The sequence below is a fragment of the Xiphophorus couchianus genome, chromosome 17, assembly GCF_001444195.1.
Source record: "Xiphophorus couchianus chromosome 17, X_couchianus-1.0, whole genome shotgun sequence".
Classification (NCBI taxonomy): domain Eukaryota; kingdom Metazoa; phylum Chordata; class Actinopteri; order Cyprinodontiformes; family Poeciliidae; genus Xiphophorus; species Xiphophorus couchianus.
This window is the reverse complement of record NC_040244.1, coordinates 6,509,072-6,525,601: the sequence shown is the minus strand read 5'-3', so window position 1 is coordinate 6,525,601 and position 16,530 is coordinate 6,509,072. Positions and strand designations below refer to the sequence as shown.

Sequence of the window (16,530 nt, the reverse complement as noted above, 5' to 3'; positions counted from 1 at the left end):
TGTTTTTTTTGTGTGTGTGCAAATTTCCGCAAAATCAATTTTAACTCAAGATTGACTTTATTGGTTGCGCTACAAAGTGCGCCATTTCAGAATCAAACTGCACAGAGGCAGCTCTGGCTGTAAAAAGGAAATAAAGCAGTGAAGAAGAGAGTGGTAACGGTTCGTGTGTGTAGGCGGGCCCGCAGGGAGTCGCTTTGGGGAAGAGTTTTACAGTACACCGACGGCGCACAACCTGCAGGTTCATTCTGGTTAACTCAGCCCAGCATGTGACTGTCTGCCGATAAGTGATATCACAATAACTCCCATCATTTAGCTCCATCTCTTCCTGTATGGCCGTGTTTCCTCTGCTCGCGTTCAAAGGGAGCGAAGCTTGCTGAAGGTTGCGCTGAAAACCTCTGGAGATGTTCTGGTTCAGGCAGGGGCTTTGCTTCCTGCCCGCGTTTCTGGTCGTCTGGTCCTCCTGCACTTTCATCGTTTCCTATATTATTGCGCTCTTTAGAGGCGATGTGGACATTATATTCCCCTATATAAGGTACGTTTCTTTTGTCATATTTAAGAAGAAGAAGAAAAAATCAAACAAAGCAGGTTTCCGGGCGTGCTCTGGTGGCGTACGGGATAGCGCGACCCACGTTTGGAGACCTTGAGTCCTAGTCGAGGGTTCGATTCCCGGACCCGGTGACATTTGCCACGTCTTCCCCCGTTTCCTGTCAGCCTACTTTCATATAAGGGACACTAGAGCACCAAAGACCCCCTGGAGGAGGGGGAACAAAGCAGGTTTCCTAACTCTGATTTATGGTCGCTACTTTAGTTTCGTTTTCCTCTAAGTTATTTAGAGCTGCCTCGGCTCCAGCTGCACGTACACATCTGTTATTTTTACAGTTATTTTCTAATAATAAAACAGTGCTATTTTTTGTATTTGCGTATACTCTTAGTTTAAATTTGAAATAGAAGCTTATAAATAGAAAAATCAAAGAAACGGAGCTGGAAATTTGTTTAATTTTATACAAACAAATAAAAATCCTATTTCTATTAGGATTATTGCAATGGAGATCTTTTTCTCAGCTTATGTTTCTAAAATCAAATCAATTTAACTTTAATTTAATCATAAAATAGCCGTCAACGTATAAAGATAAAAGAAATATGACAGGAAGTTGCAATGTTACATCTGCTTTCCCATAGTAATAAAGAAAAGATATTGTTTTCCAGATTTTTAACCAATAAAAATCTGAAAAAATATAGAGTACTCGGCAAAAACACAACATCTTACCAAGTATTTTTGGTCTAGTTTCCAGCGCAAATATCTTAGCACACTTGAAATAAGACAAAATTAACTTACAAGATATAGGAGCAAATAATTATAGTAAATAATTCTTTAATATTGATCAAAAAATGTAGTAGTTAGTTTTACTGGCAGATTATTTCACATATATCAAAACATTTTCCCATGTATGAGATAATGTACTAGAAGAGCTAGCACTTTTTAATAAATTTTAAGGAATTATTTACTTAAAACTAGCTCATCTGTTGCTGAAATGTTATTATTATTGTCTTATTTAAAGTGTATTAAGATATTTTCTCTAACTAGACCAAAAGTATTTGGTAATATTTTGTGTTTTTGTTCACAAATGTTGATATTGATACCTCTTTTTTAAATCTAAAGAAACAATCGTCTTGAAAAAGTTGTGTGTATTTAGTTTATTTTCAGTATAAATGCAGTTTTCTATGGGTTGCTTTTCTACAGCAGACAAAGGGAAGTTGGTCAGTTTTTCAGAAGAATTTAGACTTGAGAGTGAGCCGAAAAACCCAAAGCTACATTGGACTGGTCCAGATTAGAGCATATTCTCTTTATGGAATGGTCTAGTCCAAGTCCAAACATAAGCCCAAATGTGTAGCTGTTTTGCAAAGAATGGAGAAATATGTTAGTTTCTAAGTGTGGAAAGGTTTAGGCACTGAAAATGAATATAAATGCTACGCTTTTAGGGTTTTTATACTTAAAAAAAAAGAAGCAAATTCCGGTCGTTTTGTTGAAATATTAGATAAAGTATGTACAAACTGTAAAAAACTTTTTTGTTTTCTCAGTGATACGGGTGCAAATCCACCTGAGAGCTGCATTTTTGGCCTTATGACCTTCATTTCTTCATGCGCAGGTATTTTTTAAAAATGATTTCCCACTGAGCATCTGCTTTAATTACGCAACTTTGGGTTCTCCCAAGGGAGGAACCAAGCTTTCCAGTGATGTTACACACATTTCCCCTTTTTATCCTGAAAATGAAAGCAAGCCTTTCTTTGACTTTGCATTAAATGCGCTGTGACTTTTGCCCAGGAACTGCCACCATATACGCCAGATACAAGTATGTGGAGAGGCTGACTGAGCAGAACAGCCTGGTCAAACCGTGCCTGAATAAAGCCGGGCTCGTGTTTGGGCTTGCCGCCTGTTTTGGGATGTGCATCGTTGCTACTTTCCAGGTATTTCTTCCTCCACATGTTAAGAATTTAATATCACATAATGTGACCTTTAATTGTTTTTTTAAATTCTTTTTACCTGCAGGAAACAGCAGTGACGCCAGTCCATGATTTCGGGGCGCTTGTATTTTTCGTCTCTGGTGTTCTTTACATAATCCTGCAGTCTGTAATATCTTTACAAGCGTCTCCTTATGATTCGTCCATCTGTGTGTGTCGATTCCGTTTGTTCATCGCAATAGTTGCTGGAGTTGCATTTTTTCCCAGTATCCTTGTTGGAGCTGCTTGGTTTGGTTTGTCAAAGTTTATTTTTAATCTGCATGATGTGTGTTTGTGTCGTTATCAGCTCTGTGCAAGTTTTCCTTCACCAATAGCTCAGCTGTGATCTGTGCGTATTTTGTTAAACAAACCACCCTCCACAGGCACACATCTGACAAGGTAGGTTGTTTTTTATTCTCTGTAATCCTCATTAATATTTCTTACTGTCAGAATGAAAGTAACACCTGCCCCCACCTTGATTAGTAGTCTGCACTTGATTCGACTGAAACTGTGAGAAATATAGTTTGCGAGTTTTGAGCCACTGAAGCTTTGAGGTTAAGTTAAAAAAGCATTATGTATATTTTATTTGCAAAATATGCATAAAACCCTGGCTGCAACACTTTATTAATACATGCACAATGTTGAACACTGTGACAGGGATATAAATTTAACCCATATGTTCCTTTCTCCTCCATCACCTTGTTATACTTACTAATTTATCTTGGCACTAAGAGCAGTTAAACTTTCTGTTAATTGATTTAAAAAAGACCGTATGTATTTATTTTTAGAAAAAAATATCTGTTTATGTCTTTAAAATCTATCCAAAATATACAAACCAGAGCAAAAGCCACAAAAGTCACATTGTGAAAGACCAGCGCTGTTTGTGAATAGCTTTTTTCTACTGTCTTTAAATTCAGAAGTTTTTATTTATACTTTAAGATTACTATGCTTTTAATCAGTGAGTAGAAACCCAGATGAGGAATTTAATCACTTTGTAAGTTTCTTTAATTAATTTGAAACACACATATGGATGTATTTAAAAAGCAACACCACAAACACTGAAAAATCAAACGAACTTAGCAAAGATATCAGGAAGAAAACTGCGATCAAGCAAAATGTCTGTTGTTAGAGTATGGGTGTCAAAAATCTGAATGTTCTTAAAGGGCCAGATGTGCCAGAATATATTGATAAAACCCATTAAACTGTTAAAATATCAATAAACAGCTTCCCCTCTAGGATTTTTGTAATCGTTTGAGTGGATTTTTGCAATCAGAATTACAGATTTAGAAATATTTGTAAGGAATACGCACATAAAAATGTACAGCGGACAAGATTTGGCCCCAGGGCCTTAAGTTTGACCCCTGTGCTTTAGAGGAAAAAAACACTTGAAGAATAAGAGACCAATTCTAATCTAACTACATAAATGAGACAAAGAAACAACTGAACGCCAGGAATCTGGAAAGTAAAGAATCAACTAAATCTGGAGCAAAAATATTGAGAGAACAATAAATAATCACAAAATACAAAATCCAGATTAACATGAAACTTAGACTGAGAAACACCATCTGAACTGTGAAGTATGGAGGTGGCAGCGTCATGATGTGTGGGTGCTGCACTTCACAAAAAAGTGTATCAAGTAAATGTGGAAATATTGAATCAACATCTCACATCATAAGCAAGACGGGGGCTTATTTTACTTATTTTGTCAGGAACTTTGGAAAGCCTCATCATTAGAAAGTTGCCATATAAATTAAAAATCAAAGGATAAAAATATATTACCATAAAGCCAATTTAATTACGCGGGTAAATTAAAAAAAGATGAACGAGTTTGACTCAAGTTTAGGAAAGTTTGGAAACATTATTTAATAATACTAAAATATTTAGTTAATATTTAATAAAGCATCATTGTATCAGATATTTATAGGTCTCCATTATTTTGTGGGTTCTATTCTGTTAAATGGGTCATCTGGTCAAAAATATGGGGTTCCAATAGTGCCAAAAGTATGCTCATATTCCATACAAAAAGAGTGAAAATATGGAATATTTTTGGATCTATGCCTCATTAATTCGGTCATTCAGATATTTCTGTGTGTATCTGTGGCTTATTCACATCTGACTCTATGCAGGATTATCCGTTCCACATCGCCAGTGCCGTCTGCGAGTGGATCGTTGCCTTCAGCTTCGTGTGCTTCTTCCTCACATACATTGACGATTTCAAAGTGAGTATCACAAGCCAGAAAGGTTTTCACTTTTTATTGTTTTCTAAAAGCTTTTTTTTTGTTTTCCTGCAGACGTTTAAGTTGCAAGTGAGGACAGAATATGAGGACTAGACGATCACCAACTTAATTTCAATAAATTTGTATATTTTATGTAATTTTTTGCACCAGAGCTTTTTATACAATCAGATATTTTTATCACTTGAATTGTTTCACATAATATTTTTCTATGTCTGATCATTACTGGTGTATTATTATTATTTTTTAACCTTTTTATACAATCATTTTATACGAGTTTTAACTTTTTCCTGTTTAAGCACCACTTTGCACTTTGACTGTTGCCACAGACCTGTGGCCACTAATAAGAGAAGTTCATCACACATTTTACATGTGACGCATGCAGCGCATGAGGGAAAATGGAAAAACCGCTAAAACTGAATCGAGGTTCTTATATTTGGTGCTTCCTTAACAAGTATTGTACAACTGTGTTCAAGTTTTTAAAAATAAATTAAACTTTTGTTGCAGTAGCACAGTTACAAGATGAGAAGTTCCTCCTCTAGTTTATAATTTTTAAAAGAGAGGAGCAAGTTTTAACTAGTATTTAGTTGTAACTATCCTGTTTTACTTGAATGGCATGTTTTGTTTTTACCATTTTAAAAAGCAGCCAAGCGCGTCACGTCAAATCTATGCCCTAAGGAAACAGGAAGTCATGAATATACTTATTGAAACTGTAGATACTTGATCAATTCAAAAGGTAGAGCAGACAAAAATGTTTAATCTTTTATTTATAGGAATTGTTAAGGAGGAAAATAATTGTGCCAAGTTTTTCTTTTTTGGTGGTAAAACAATTTCTTAACACTGGATAAAATTTGTTTAGTGTTGAGAATCTTTCAATGCTTATGCTCAAACTTCAGGTTGGATTTTTCTACATTTTTCAGTGTGAGATTACATTACTGCAACCAAAGGTTAATTTATTTTAAGGTTTTTATGCATCAAAGATCGCTGACAGCAGAGGAACCTGATATATACTGTATATATGCTGCGTAAAAAGTCAATCATTTCCTGAACTTTAAGCACCAACATGGAGGCCTTAAAGTTGATCAAGAAGACTGAAAACTTACTGTGACACAAAGTAATAAAAACGTACGGTATGGAATATATTTAAGAAATAAAGTGCCTTTCTTGTGTTATTCAGTGACAATAAGAGGTGAAACATGTCCAGTCTGCATATAAACTCATCCAGTTTTTGTACTTAGATGTTTATTTTTGTTCAAACTATGAGTATAAGTCATCCTATACAGTTTTCCAGGTAATGTGGACAAAACTCACCTTCACTACAAATGTTTTTACAAGAGAAAATCTAACTGTATCCAGCAAACTACTGTCGTACTTTTGACTAAATGTACTGTAAAGATTATTTTAAACATCTGACAAATAAACTGCACGTTTTGTATCAATACATTCATCTTTAATGGAGACCAACAGCATTTCTTTATATTTTATATCTTTAATTAGTGACTGCTCATGTAGTGTTAGTGCTTTTCCTCCTGACAAGACAGAAGGTTTGGTAAAAAAATGTTTTTTAACTAAATAAAGCAGTAATACATTGCACTCCAAACTTACTGACCCCTTGTAAAAATGTCTGAAAAGACTCAAAATAAATTGCAGCAGCATATTCTAATTTATAGGAACTCAAAACGCAATTGCATGTTTTAAATAATTCTTTAACTTGTCTTAAATTAGTCTGAAATTTGATGTGACGAAAAGACCCAGTTCTCTTGTGCTTCAAAATGGGAAACACAAGAGTTCATACTAATAAAGCGAAACAGAAAATCAACTTGTAAAGAAAATAGATCTTTAGCAATAACTAAAAATCGTTTACTAAGTTTACTGCTAGAGCTGCAGATATTTCAGTGCAAGAAACAATTAATTTATTTATATAACCCCAAAAGGTTTGGTTGCCTTAATATGAAAAACATTTTTTAAATGATTATGCTACTGAAGAACAACAACCAGAAAATGCATTCATTACCTATAACTAAAAAAAAGGTGAATTATTTTGACTCACACAGCAACATCAAGAAGAATTTATGTTTAATTCACATTGAAATAATAATTATGAAATAACATAAAACTAAACTAATTATTGTTTGGTTTTATGTCCACCCAAGTACTAAATATCATAGTCAAGTTTGTGCAACAGGATAAGATTTATTTCCCCCAATATAAACACCTCCAGTTTCATAATGTCATGAAATTAAGAAAATGCTTTAAATCTTTTTAATTTCCTCATTAAAAAATTTAAGTAACTGTATTTTTTTTTGCAAGATATATGAGCCAAATTAATCCTAAATACCACAGAGAGAAATGTTTAGCTGGTAAATCTTACAATTGGTTTCCTGGTGCAGCAAATATCTCAGTTCAAACCAGCATTAATAATAATGAGGATTTCGTATTTCAGTGCCAAACCTTAATGCACTGCACAGCGCTAAAGGTGGTGCTGATTTAGAGACTTGATTTAAATGTTTAATAGCTCCTAAGGTCAAAGTTCATCTCCCACTGCGTCGTTCTTAATACTAACTTGAACAGAAATAGTAGCTTTTTATGTGAAAGCAGGACTCCAACTACCATATCGTACAAACGGTACTGTGTTTGAACGTTGTAAGTTTTACAGATTCAATCCAAAATAATTCCAAACAACTGAAAAACAAACATAAAGTTAGCCTTCTGACAAGCAGCAAAGGGATTGTTGACCATTTCCAGAAGAATTGCAATTATTTAAGCACCTTCATGTGAACGTTTTCACAACCTGCAGCAGCAAACAGCCTGCAGGATGCGCATGTTGCAACGGACGGCCTTGAACATGGAGCTGTGCAGAGGCAGAAATCAGTCGCTGAACGATGATTCGCTGTCAGAGCTGGTGGCAGAAATATCCTCATTCTCTGCTCCATCAGGCACCGGCGCGTCAGGTGTGCTGTTGTTGGCAAAATATCATTAAATTCAAGTTTATTTGACAGGAAACTGTCAATTTGAGACTTAAGAGTTAAAAAATAAAACCTACTCAAGCAAGTTGGGATCCAAACCTTCCATAAGCATTTTATTACGAATAGCCATTGGCGGTACTCCCTGGATAAACACATAATTAAAAATATTTTTAAAAACCCATATTTTCTTTAATGAAATTTTTTTTAATAGTTACATTACAAAACACCGTACCACTTGAACCATTTTCAGGTAACGTGCATAACGTTGGTCCTTAGCCACAGTCATGACATTCTCTGGAACCACTTCTGCTTTTTCTGGTGCAGGTGCAGCTTCTGGGTGACTCTGACCGGGCTGCAGCACAAAAACACGCAAACAGTTCTTCACAAAACCAGAAGCCTTTGCTACACACAATAATTTGACGGTGAAAGATGCAACTGCATTCAAATACAGAAACAAGAGTTTTTATTTCGGCAACAATTCCAACCAAAACATGTTTTCTGTTTTTCTGATATTTGAGTTTTTTCTTTATCCATCTAATTAATTTTCTTTCATCTGAGAGGAACGGACCAAGGAACCAAAAAGACTGGAAAATTCTTCAAAATTAATATAGGATCGTGTTAAATCTGTTTTATTTTTTGCCCAATTTCCACTTTTTTCATTTTAATTTTTCTGAATTCTATTTTAACCCAAAAATATGCAATAAAGGTGAGAATGTGTGAAAAAAAACAACCAATCTATTAAAATAGAGGTATAAATTTACTCATATTCTGTACCAGCGGTTCAACAGAACATTGGTTTTACAAGGAATTTTTTTTTTTTAAAACGTGAACATTATCTGCAAAATTAAGAATTTGGTTTTTAAAAATGCTTTAGAGTTGAACTACAAGAAATAAAAGTTTGTGCACATTTAAATAATGATCAGTAACTTTATTTTTTTTCTCTTAAATCTGCAGCTACAGCACTTAAAAATCAAATGCAAAAATATTTGTAATAAGTCAATAAATTTGTTTGTGGTTGGGTCTGTTTTCCTACCTGTGAGGGAGGAGCTCCCCCTGCTGTTACGCCGTCTGATTGGTTCTGACTGGCGCTAACCGGTCCATTAGACTGGACACTTTGCTGCTGGTTGAGTCCATCCACTGTGACTTCCTCCAGTCCAGGGATGGATGATAACTGCTCAGAGTAGACCATAAATCCATCAACAAAATGGCAAACATTCATTAAAACTACTTGTTGTTCATGTTAGAACTTACTTTGGCCTCCAAAATACACAAAGTGGTTTCAATTTGTTGTATGCGAAGGGAAATATTTGAAAGTTTCTGTGGTGGAAGGGTTAAAATAAGATGATTAGTGACTTCAATCAGACAATAAATGTTTCCTGAAGTAGAGAGAAAGAAAAGAAGTGCACAAACCTCCTCGCACACAGTAGAGAATCGGTTAAGGAAGCGAACTGTGTGCACAACAAACTGATTGAGGTGGGCGACGACTCTCCTTTGTTGTATCGCAGGAACCTAAGACAGCAGAAAGCAGAGATGAAGGACTCTACTCATGGTTGAAAGGAAATCTGCAAGTACAAGTGTCTAAAAAATTATGATAACAAACAGACATAAAGAAAGGATGATCATTAGACAGTAGCTGGGTTTCCCTTTCAAATCTGCACACAACTTCGCAATTGCAGTGTTTCCATTAAATAAAAAACTGTAACCACACATGAATAACACTGTTCACAGATAAGTCATTAAAACATGCCACTCAGTGATCCTCCAACTACTTCCTGTCCTCTTCTTTGTGGTTTGTTCCAGTGGCAACCTCCGGTTGGTGATTATGTGACAAAAAAGTGTTTCCATTTTCAGATTTACTGCAACACTGACTGCTACAGGAGATCCTACTTGGCCACATCACAACAACTCTTTGAAGACAATTAGATTATATGAGTTAAGACAACATTAATTATTCCTTTGGGATAAATATGTATCTATGAATTTGAGTTTGAAATGGACGCACTTTAAGATCTCTCCCACCCCTCAAAAATTATTTATTTACGTCTATTCCTTCCAGTTATTCAATTAGTTGCTACTTTGTGCTGGCACATCACATAAAATCCAAATAAAATACGTTGACGTTTATTGCAACGTCTCAAAAAAGTAGGAAAAATTCAACTGCCATATTTTCGGAAGACAAAGATTACAATGAATGACGGATTATAACCGATGACAGTTTAATATTTAAATATAATTTAAAAGTGGACAACTATAAGTAACTTACAAACGAGCCAAAGTTTTCCCTGCAGAAACCGAGAACATCCTAAACATCACTTGAACAGACGAACTGTTTTGTCATGCTTCTACTTCCTCGGTCAGCTTTTAAAATGACAACCAAGGAGTTTAAAACACGAACCTTCGTGAGATCAACTCCAGAACCAACGATTGGCAGACCGTCTTCGTCCATGTCGGGTTTTCAAAACTGTAGATAAAATAAGATATTAAAGGGAGGAAAGACTGAAAGCTGTGACCCGTTCATGTGACTCCGAAATGCGTGACCTTTGCGTCATGACGCAACCAAAATGTGTTTATTTTGAAGACGGATTTTTGTTTTTAAATCGTTTGATCCGACTTTAACAACCACCTATCGTTAAATTGACTCCCTTTACACACGGCCTAGATAATGTAGGTACTCTATGTGAAAAAAAAAAAGGAAAATAGTTTCGTATTATTGAGGCTTTTATTTTGAAAAGCGGAAACTCGATAAGGGAGTTGAGGAAGAGACGATTGCGTTCTAACAACGCAACCGGCTGAAACAAAAAATATTTTACAGCAGATTTATTTGTGCGCTAATGGAGGCTCTCAAATCAAAACAAAAAATGATCGGTATGTATCTTACTGAAATGCTTTTAATTAAATTTATCGCTGACTATATTTTAACTACTACTCTGATACTTGGGGCCCGTCTATTTAATGAAATCGTGATATTTTTAAACAACCACCCTGCTACGCAGTGGAAATTGTCATCATATTGCTTGGAACTTTTTACATTATTAAATATTACACTTTGTTATTTAAGCTAGAGCTGTTAATTTATGAGTCGGCGCAATTAAATGCGATCTCTCCAGGAATGATTCCAGTTCATAACCGGTCAACTCAGATGATCACATATCGAACTGAATATATATGAACTAATAATTGTGTGTTTGTCTTGTTTATATAGATTACTACTTCTATAATATGTAATTAATGTGAAGTATTTTAAAAAATCGAAAAATTAAAAAGATAGCTGCAAGTGAAACTGCGAACTCCTACTGAGTTACTTATTGCTGCCCTCTAGAGAGCATTTGTTCACACTACACCTTTCTGTTCCAGACCCATGCTTGCCTTTGCCACCCCTTCGCCTTCTGGTGCCCCCTTTGCAGCTTCAGTCTGCTGCCATGTGGCATGTGGTGAAGCAGAAGGACGTGATGAACTACTGGAAGGTGCAGGAGTTTGTGTGCATGGTGACGGACGCAGTGCCCCACCTGATCAACCAACAACAGAGAGCACAGCTCCTCCTCGGCCTAAGAGCCAGGGTCAGCAGCAGTTTGTGTCACAAGCAAATGTTTTCCTTTCTCATATTAGTAGTAACACAATTTATTGGCATTTCCAGTTGATCTTGGAGCTCTGCAAAGGCTCTGCTTTAGGAGAAGTCGATGCTCAAGGAATCCAGAGTTACTTGGAGAGGCTGCCTGTTAGTTCTGCAGATGTAAGTTTTAAAAAATTACTAATGGTTTAACTCACACTTGTTTAACGATGCAATCTCCGCAGCAGTGCATGGATCCAGATGTTAAAACGACCCAGTTGACTTTTGTTGCACTTGTTCAGAGCTTGCTTAAAGATCCGGCAGAGAGGGCCTATTTTTTCCAGGTGAAGATGATCTGAATTCATAATTTCTCTGCTTTGATTTAAGGAAACAGTTTTAAAGATGCTAAATTGTTTGTGACAGGAGGTGTTCCCTGCTGAATATGGTCAACAGTATGATGCAGCGCTACAGGTGTTATTGTGGGAGCTGCTGTCAAAGCTAGAGAAGCTACTTCCGATTCCGGACCTCAAGCAGGTACAGCTCCGTTCAAAAATATTCAGACCAATGTAAGGTAATGTATAGCTTGGAAGTGTAAGGAAAATGATGCATGCTTTTCAATACTTTTAATGACAACTTCATTCTAATTTAGGGTATCAACGTAAAGGGGGGTGAACACCAATGCATGTTACAGATTTTTTAAAACATATTTCGGTTTCCTTCCACTCTTATCACATAAAATCCCAACAAAAAAAGTTTGTTGTTGTAAGGTAAAAAAGCCTGAACATGTTCAAAAGATATTATTATTTTGTACGTTTTTGTACTTCCATTTGGATCTCAGTGCTTCTAAAAACAGGCCAAGTATTTTTTTTAAAAACACCCAGCTGTTTTTTTGGCAATAACTCATTGCATAAGCTGTTTTAAAAACCTCCCAATCATTGAGTCACACTCCACTGTTACCTAGCAACCACAGCTGAGCCCAACCCTGTCACCTAGCAACCCAAGCTGAGTTCCAGCATGTTTGGTCAGCTGGTTTTACTGCCGTATGCGTTGTACAATGGCTTCTGGAACAGACAAGAGTTTTGTTGTTGACTTACCATCCGGAATCCACTTGTTGCATTCTTGTTGCTTGTGCAGGAGGCTCCGCTTTTGCTTTTCAAAAATGTACGGTTGTATAACTGTGCATCTGTTTGCAGGCATTTTTATGTGCGTTGAGTTGCAGCAGTTTTTTTTATTTAAAGTGACCAGAGACCCTAAACCAGCTCAAAATACATAGAACTGAGCAGACTGATTTCCCATTATCTAAGAATAATTTTGTGCAAAAAGGTAATGAACATGTTTTGTATAGACCATAGACCTATCCTGACATGTTCAAAGAAGCTTAGTAGGTAACCTTTAATAGGTCTGCTCTGTTTCTGCAGACGACCACCTGGCTCATCTCTGCTCCGTCTGTTTTGGAAGACTGCATCCAATCGTCATCAGAGGAGCTAAGCTCTGTCTTCAAGCACTACAAGAGCTTAGGATTACTGAAGATGACATGTAAGTTAAGACGAAACAGCACACCATTTGGAAGTATTCTTCAATAAAATATTTTTTTTCCTTCACAGATGGGCCATGTTCTACCACTGGTAGCTGTATCATGTCTGCTCTGTCAGTTCCTCCCTCACAAAAGTCAAATCTATCCATTGGACAGGATTCTGTTGACAACTACGCAAACACGCTGACCCGTATCACTCTGGCAGAGGCAGGGCAGTGCAGCGTTGTAGCCTTTTACACCGAAGTGGAAGTCAGAGCGTCTGATCTGGACGCAGAATCAGCTGAGATTCAAGTTCAGACAGAGTGTTACGAAGAAGAAATTGTTGCTTTGAGTGCAGGTGTGAGCGGCGGTGGTGAGGAGGAAACCGGGGAAGCTGCGGGTGTCGCTAAAGCTTTGGAAACTTTGACCAAAACGTTTGCATTGAGGAAGGAGAGCTTAGGAAGTGAGACTGGGCCATTGTATGCATCAGATGAAACAAAGGACAAAACAGAGAGAACAACAGAAGACGACACAGAGATGATAGAAGCTGTGGACAACTACCAGCCTGTCGTTCATCAGGACATTACAAATGACTTCAGTGAAGCAGCTGCTTTGCAGGAACCCGACATCTGCACCGCCACATGTTCACAGACAGGTTCGCCAAGATGGCAGAAGATGGAGGAAATGAAGATGACAGCAGAAGAAAAGAACGACGCAATAAAAACGTACAGAAACATTCCTGCTATAATTGTTTTGTCAATTTCAATTTATATCACAAACGACAGCTTGTGTGAGCTTTATTTCTTGCAGCTGCAGCATAAGCTTTGCATTTAAATCCCTTCAGATCCATAATGCACTCTAACTCATTTATGTTAACTTTGTTTGAGCTCAACAAATACACTCTAACATTACAAAAAACTGTCTGCAGAACAGAAAATTAAAGAATTACACATTTTTGTCCTAAAATCTGAAGCACAGATTTCAAATGTCTTTTAAACATTATTGCAAGTTTTAAAAAAAGCAAAAAACATACTTATTGTTTCTGCAAGTATTTAACAATAATGTAATATTAATAGTATGCTACTGCTGACAGTCGGGCTTAGATTCTATACTTTATATAATTCTAATAGTGTTGTTCATCATACATCTTCTATATTTTTTTTATTAAATTTGGTTAAAGTGGTCAACTAAACTAATGAAATTTATTTACTACACTGCTAACAGAAAGTACATATTTTCTAGATTTGTTTTTTTTTTTTGGCAAATCTGATTAATCTGCAACCTGTTTTTCAAGTTGTTGAAAAATATATGAAAGTTTTTTTTAATTGTGGGTTTTTATTTCACAGGGGTGCAGCTGATGTGACCTTTGACCCTTCTGTGGTTGCAGTGAAAGGAACAGACAAAGGTAACCTTTGTCTGTTGTCAAAGAACTGAATTGATAATCCCACTAGAAATACGTTGTGCAACTCCTTTTTGCCAACAGGACAGGTCTTACCCTAATCTTGTAACACATCAAAGAAGGGATAAATACAGTTAATCAATTTACAACTGATTGTTGATTAATGGTTCATTAAATTAAATTTACTTCCAGATGATTAACTAATAATGTCCGCTAGACCGTCTTTTAGTGTTGTAGTTTGACCTCCATCCAGCAGAGGGTGCTAATGGTCATCCTTAAGCATAGACTTTTTCCCCATTTCACAAGTGAAATAAGTTGCCATAATATTCATATGTTTTATGAATATTAAGGAGTTATTGACTTACAACAAGCCCATAAATCTTGTCTTATTTCATGTACACTAAGACGTTTGAACTAGAAACTAGACCAGAAATACTTTGTAAGATTTAGGTTTTTTTGCAGTGAGACTCTTAACCAGCAGTGCCAGTGATTAGGTAAATGTTAAATGATTTCACTCTTTACTTTCTGTCTTTATTCAGATGAGGTAATGTCAATCATCTTCACCTGCTCTCGCTGTCCCTTCCACGTCTCGGACGACGCCAGTCCTCCCCACTTCCACATGCAGAGCGTTTGCACCGATGTGTATAGGAGTTTCACAGGGGAGAAATTTATCCCGTCGCCGTCTTGTTCAGATGAAATATTCACGTCCATCAAGCTTTTCCCTAAAGGAAACGCCGAAAGCCAAGATGGCGGTCCCCAGGCTCACAGCAGGAAGAAATCTCTGACGTGTGAAACGTGCGGAAAAACTTTCACTCGGACGTCTGACGTGAGGAGACACCAGCTCACGCATACAGGGGAGAGACCCTTCCATTGCTCACAGTGCGACCGAACCTTTCAACACTCCTGGGATTTAGCAAAGCACGAGAGCAAACATCACGGCGTGGCAATTTCCTTCTCCTGTCAGCTGTGTGGCGGCTCCTTTGCCAATCTGCGGGCCCTGACCGTTCACCACAAGAAATCGCACTCGTCGGAGAGCCAGCTGCCTCACATCTGCTCCATCTGCAGCAGGGGCTTCCCCACCGACGACGAGCTGCTAGAGCACAGGAAGTCCCACGTCAGCATCAGGCGCTACATCTGCCAGCAGTGCGGCGACGGCTTCGACACGCTGCTGGCCCGCGCCCAGCACAGGCAGGCGCATCGGGTGAAGCGGCAGTTCAAATGCCCACAATGCGAGAAAACGTACACCCGCAGGTCTGACGTTAAGCGACATTTATCCACTCATACTGGGGAACGACCACATCAGTGCAAGCAATGCAACAAACGGTTCTCTGTTCGTTTTATGCTGGTCAAGCACCTCCGGGTTCACACCGGCGAGAGACCTTTCCATTGCTCCCACTGCTCCAAAAGCTTCACGCTGGCATCTGTGCTGGCCCGACATGAGCGGATGCACACGGGGGAGAAACCGTTCCTCTGCTCGCAGTGTGGGAAGGGGTTTTTATCGCAAGGAGAGCTTTCCAAACATCACAGGTCGCACCTGGATGACAGGCCCTACCCCTGTCTGCAGTGTGAGAAACGATTCAAGAGCAAAAAAACCCAGCAGGAGCACATTGCCTCCCACAGCGGTGCACGGCCATACCCATGCACCCACTGTGGGAAGGGCTTCTCCAAGCCGTACGCCCTAACCCGACACAACCTCATCCACACCGGGGAGAGGCCATTCCCCTGCGGACACTGCGAGAAGTCCTTCCTGACGCTCGGCGAGGCTCAGCTGCACCGCAGGATTCACACCGGGGAGAGGCCGTACCCCTGCGACGCCTGTGAGCTCAGGTTTAAGAGCTCGTCAGAGCTAGCGCGCCACAAACGCAGCCACTCCGGGCAGAGGAGGGAGAAGCCGACCTGCGAGCTGTGCGGGAAAACATTTCCATCAAAGGCCAAACTGAACAAACATATGGAGACGCATATAGAAGCTGCTGACCTCAATAAGGAGGCATTTAGATAATCGTATGTCGTATGTATGAAATTATAGCTTCATTTAATGTATCACCCTGTGGGTAAATTATGTGGAAAAATATATATTTTTAACTTGCTTGATAGAAATCAATCCAGCATTGTATTTTTTTGTACTTTGCAATTATGGTGTAAGTTAAAATCATAGATGAGTTCAATAAATGACTTTTGCTCCATGAGTGTTTGCTTCATTTTCTTAATGTTTTGTAGTATAAACATGTCATGATTCCAGCCCTTCAGCTCTGCCTTGGCTGTGCTGATTGCTCATTGCCCTCACCTGCACTGAGCTGGTTCCTATTTAAACAGCTGCTCGTCACCAGCTCAGTGCGAGATCGTCTGTTGCCACTGTCACAGCTTTCAAGCCT

The 16,530-nt window shown here is 38.0% G+C and overlaps 3 protein-coding genes across 6 annotated transcripts; 2 read left to right on the top strand and 1 right to left on the bottom strand.

The window, feature by feature from the left end:
• Positions 1-212: 212 nt before the first annotated feature.
• dram1 (DNA-damage regulated autophagy modulator 1) lies at positions 213-6,560 on the top strand. The gene is made up of 7 exons (XM_028043980.1): positions 213-532; positions 2,080-2,147; positions 2,324-2,466; positions 2,549-2,726; positions 2,840-2,898; positions 4,626-4,718; positions 4,791-6,560. The coding sequence occupies exons 1-7, from the start codon at positions 402-404 to the stop codon at positions 4,827-4,829; spliced, it is 711 nt and encodes a 236-aa protein (XP_027899781.1). The 5' UTR covers positions 213-401; the 3' UTR covers positions 4,830-6,560.
• A 232-nt stretch (positions 6,561-6,792) lies between these two features.
• On the bottom strand, positions 6,793-10,273 carry washc3 (WASH complex subunit 3). Its single transcript, XM_028043981.1, has 7 exons — positions 10,095-10,273; positions 9,110-9,208; positions 8,951-9,016; positions 8,733-8,870; positions 7,932-8,051; positions 7,777-7,841; positions 6,793-7,689 (listed from the first exon to the last, which is right to left on the bottom strand). The coding sequence occupies exons 1-7, from the start codon at positions 10,143-10,145 to the stop codon at positions 7,602-7,604; spliced, it is 627 nt and encodes a 208-aa protein (XP_027899782.1). The 5' UTR covers positions 10,146-10,273; the 3' UTR covers positions 6,793-7,601.
• Positions 10,274-10,388: 115 nt separating this feature from the next.
• LOC114160988 (zinc finger protein 23) lies at positions 10,389-16,344 on the top strand. 4 transcript variants are annotated; one of them, XM_028043979.1, is made up of 9 exons: positions 10,389-10,564; positions 11,054-11,256; positions 11,334-11,414; positions 11,495-11,590; positions 11,670-11,780; positions 12,665-12,782; positions 12,851-13,484; positions 14,106-14,164; positions 14,698-16,344. In XM_028043979.1, exons 1-9 carry the CDS (start codon positions 10,531-10,533, stop codon positions 16,155-16,157), a joined length of 2,796 nt encoding a protein of 931 aa, XP_027899780.1. In that variant the 5' UTR covers positions 10,389-10,530; the 3' UTR covers positions 16,158-16,344. The 4 variants fall into 4 exon arrangements, with proteins under 4 accessions (XP_027899780.1, XP_027899779.1, XP_027899778.1 ...); XM_028043978.1 differs by having other exon boundaries at positions 11,492-11,590; XM_028043977.1 differs by having other exon boundaries at positions 11,334-11,429.
• The last annotated feature ends 186 nt before the right edge of the window (positions 16,345-16,530 follow it).